At 42.1% G+C, this 4,102-nt stretch overlaps 1 protein-coding gene across 1 annotated transcript; it reads right to left on the bottom strand.

Annotated features, from left to right (window-relative positions):
• Positions 1-2,399: 2,399 nt before the first annotated feature.
• On the bottom strand, positions 2,400-4,097 carry LOC121026304 (gamma-crystallin D-like; the record flags this gene model as incomplete). The annotated part of the gene is made up of 2 exons (XM_040469165.1): positions 2,400-2,741; positions 4,071-4,097. Coding segments are annotated over 2 exons (300 nt in total), but the record flags the coding sequence as incomplete, so codon positions are not given.
• Positions 4,098-4,102: the final 5 nt, after the last annotated feature.

Raw genomic sequence — 4,102 nt, 5'->3', positions numbered from 1 at the left:
GCATGGGCAAACCTCAGGAACACTATGCTAACTGAAATGAGCCAGACAGGACGACTATTATATGATTCCATTTATTTGAGGCACATACAGCAGTCAGATTTATGGAGACAGAAAGCAGAACGGAGGTTACCAGGGGCTACAGAGCAGTGGGAATGGGGAGTCAGTGTTTCATGAGTGCAGAGTTTCAGTTTGGGGTGATGACAAAGCTCTGGAGATGAATAGTGCTGATGTTTGCACAACGTTCTGAATGTGCTTTATGCCACTGAATTGAACACTTAAAAATGGTTATAATGGTAAATTTTAGGTTATGTGTATTTTACCACAATTGAAAACATACTTCACGAGCAAAAAGACAAAAATACATCTATATTAATTTTATTAATATTAACTTCTTGATAATTCTACTGAGGTTGTAAGAACAAATTATATTCTAGGAATTAAAAGGGAATTAAACAGCATTTAAAACAGAGTTTATTTTAACTTACAATCCTCTCACTTTATAATGAGAAAAGAATAATTGATATAATTAGTGTCTTAAATTTTTTTTATTAGTACCTTCCCCTCTTCGGGCTTCCTACCTCTTTCTACCTTAATTCTTTCCATTCCAATTAGCTTATATCACAAAAGCTTATACTCAAGAACCTGATAACATTTCCAGGTCCTCTTTAATCCTGGGAATTTGTGCTCTGGACACCATTGTGTTGGAGGCGACGATGGTTGGGTGTTCGCCTTCACCCAACCTTCCTTGTATGGTGTCCCAGTTGTGCCTAGAAGCTCTCCTATGGTTACCAGTGATACCAGCGTCAGGATGATGCAGGTTCTAAACATGGTGGGAGACAGACAAAACCCAGGGCCCTGCTAGCATTGCTGAGCTGCTGAATCAACCATCCCTAAATCCTGTGCTGTCCTAGGACTTCTTATCACATGAGCTACTAGATTCCCATATCGCTCATCCATTTGATGTGGGGCTTCTGCTTCTGAAGTGATTCAGATTCATTTTTGGCTGAGAGATTAGGGTGAATTGTGATCAAGCTTTGGAGAAGGAGCTGCTCACCAGGGGGAAGGTGGGGAAAAATACTTCAGGTATGGAAAAGATGTGGGCAAAGACAGATGTGAAAATGCTTGGTGTGCTTGGAGGACTCAGGTGGGTCAGGAGAGTCAGGTAATAGGGGATGAAGTAGATGGGCTGGGGCTGGGTTCTTGTAAGAATTGTTTTCCTGTGGACAGTGGAGGAATATCAAAGCTTTTTAAGCAGGGAAACGACTTGATCAGATCAGTCTTTGAACATACACACCAATCCTCCTTTCTAAAATTCTAGTAATGAGAACACAAGACAGAGCAGAAAGTAGAAGAACCAATGTAAGTGAATGCAACATCCAAAATGTTGAGGGCCTTGAATAGAAGAAAAAGGTGGAGAAAGGACAAATTAGTTCTCTGCTTGAACTGAGACGTCCATCTTCTCTTGCCCTCAGACACTAGCTCTCCTGGTTCTCAGGCGTTTGGACTCGGACTGAATTATAATATAACACTTCCTGGCTCTCCCATTTACAGATCGTGGGGCTTCTCAGTCTCCATTAGGGAGCCAATACTTACCATAAATCTCATATTCTCTCTCTATCCTATTGGTTCTGCTCTCTGGAGAGCCTGACCAATAAACATTGTTTCAGGGGCTTGACCACATTAAGGCCAGCATTTCTGAAACTGTGGCATTTCCCCCACACTTGTCCCCTCTTGGGTATAAAATGCCTGAAAGAAGAAAGAACTGTGGCACCAGGGGCAGCCACTCCTTTTCATCAGGAAGGCAAAAGTTTTTCCAGAACCATCTCTTCTCTCTCCATCAGCATTCTTTCACTTATGTTTCCATATCCAGAGAGTGTCACGTGACAGCCTCAGTTAGCAAGAGACTCTGCCAGAGATTCATGAACTCAATGTGTACATACAGTTTAGGGGATTCAAAACCTTCTGAAGCCCATTATGGTAACCTAGCTTCAGGATCCCTGTGTGTGTGATGTGTGTGCGTGTGTGTGTGTGTGTGTGTGTGTGTGTGTGTTTTCAGAATCCCTGTTTTAAAAAGTGGGTCCCACTATCTCTGAACCTCAGTTTTCACATCCTCACACTTCAGAGAAAAACCGAAATCTAAACAGATTTTTAATAATCTGTTTTGAAGCAACAGCTTGTTTAAAGACCAGAGAATCACATGAGACAATGTATTGCAAAATGTTTTGCCAATTGTAAAGTTGTACTTAACATGAAGGCACGTTTTTATTGTGAGAGGTGTGTTTTATTTGTTATGGATCACACATCTTGGTTTCCGCTTGTGCTGTGTGGTTGTGCGTATGTGTGTGTGAGTGAATAAAACAATAAAATAAGAGGAGGACAAAAGAAAAACACAAGAAAACCAATGCCAGGAGCACACAGAAAATATTTTATTAGTTTCCAGATGGAGAATAAGGAGGAGTAAAAATATTTCAATAGTAATCCATGACTCTCCTCACAGAGCCCACTCGGGCACTCGTGGCCCCCCAGTCATGGTAGTGCCTGTAGTCCCCTGGCCTCAGCAGGTACTGCCGTCCCTGGTAGTTGGGCATCTCGTAGAGGACCCAGGAGCCCTCCAACACATGGAGGGAGTAGATCTCATTGAAGTGCAAGCGGTCTTGAAGAGACGGGCAGTCCTCAGTGATCTCTACCATTTGGCCTCTGTAATCTTCCCTCTCGTAGAGCCTGATCCTGTGGGAGCCAGCCTGACCCATCCAGAGATGGAAAGAGGAGAAAAGCAAACTATGAAATGGATGTAACACATTCAGGCAGTCCAGCTCAAGGTATTTTGTAATATAGGATAAGCCTTAACTAATTCTCCATATTAATATACTCTCCATTTTCAAAGGTGGAAATTCGGTAACTTTTCAAAACCATAAAGTGTGACGGAAAGAGTTAAGAAGGAAATTCCACTCTTTCTGTGTTCAAAATTTCCCAGGATAAACTATTAACCGAGTTCAGTATACCCCACCAGAGAGAAACCCAAACCTTTAACAGCTTATTACTACTTTTTCCATTTGGGGGAAATATTTTTAATTTTTCAAGCAGGTGTCTTTGAACAGTAAAAGCAGCCTATGAAATGAATGATCTTGCATTGGATTTAAAATAAATCTTGGAAAAATCACCAAGGACTTGGATGTTTCTGTTTCTGTGGAAAGCAAAGTTAAGCATCTTAAGTCTCTCAAAAATCATTGATTCTCATTGAATCATTTATGAATACAATAAGGAAAAATGAGAAAGAAAAATCAGTAAGCCCAAGGACTCGTTTTTCAAAAACCTTAGTGTTTTAAAAAAACAGGTATTTGAAATATACATGGGTATGTGCATAAAATTTCTCTGTGTTTCTCTCCATTGAGAGAAAGCACTTTTTAAAAAAAATTTTTTTTTTCAACGTTTTTATTTATTTTTGGGACAGAGAGAGACAGAGCATGAACGGGGGAGGGGCAGAGAGAGAGGGAGACACAGAATCGGAAACAGGTTCCAGGCTCCGAGCCATCAGCCCAGAGCCCGACGCGGGGCTCAGACTCACGGTCCGCGAGATCGTGACCTGGCCGAAGCCGGACGCCCAACCGACTGCGCCACCCAGGCGCCCCAGCACTTTTATTTATATAGGTCCGGTAAATCAAAATATGCAAGTGGGGAGCAAAAGAGAGAAAAGTCTTTTAAACATTAACCCTTGTAAAAGTTTCCTTTACAATGCCTCACTGCTCTGTGACTACGGTATATTCTAGCAGTTCATTACTCTTCTATGGGATATTAGTGCTTTTTCTACAACTCCATTGTAAGTTGTTCCAGGACAGGACCCATAGCTTTTACATGTCCAGGCCAGCCGACACATTGTTGCTGAGTAAATATTTGTTGATTCATTGGTGCCTGGGTAACACTTTGCTTCCGTCTGGGGCAAATGACATTGAGCTACTCTACCATAGCTGGTCTTTTGTCCAGACTCAATTATTCTTGATGATCACTACTCCCGATGGTTAGCCTTTGCTTGAAACTACCCATTCTGTGTCCTGTCACGGGGCTGGACTCACGTGGGGGATGAGGCGGCAGGAGCGGACCGCGT

Source organism: Herpailurus yagouaroundi, unplaced genomic scaffold (genome assembly GCF_014898765.1).
Source record: "Herpailurus yagouaroundi ecotype Mexico unplaced genomic scaffold, PumYag 71346, whole genome shotgun sequence".
Lineage (NCBI taxonomy): Eukaryota > Metazoa > Chordata > Mammalia > Carnivora > Felidae > Herpailurus > Herpailurus yagouaroundi.
Note: the sequence above shows the minus strand (reverse complement) of the source record. Positions and strands in the feature narration are given on the sequence as shown.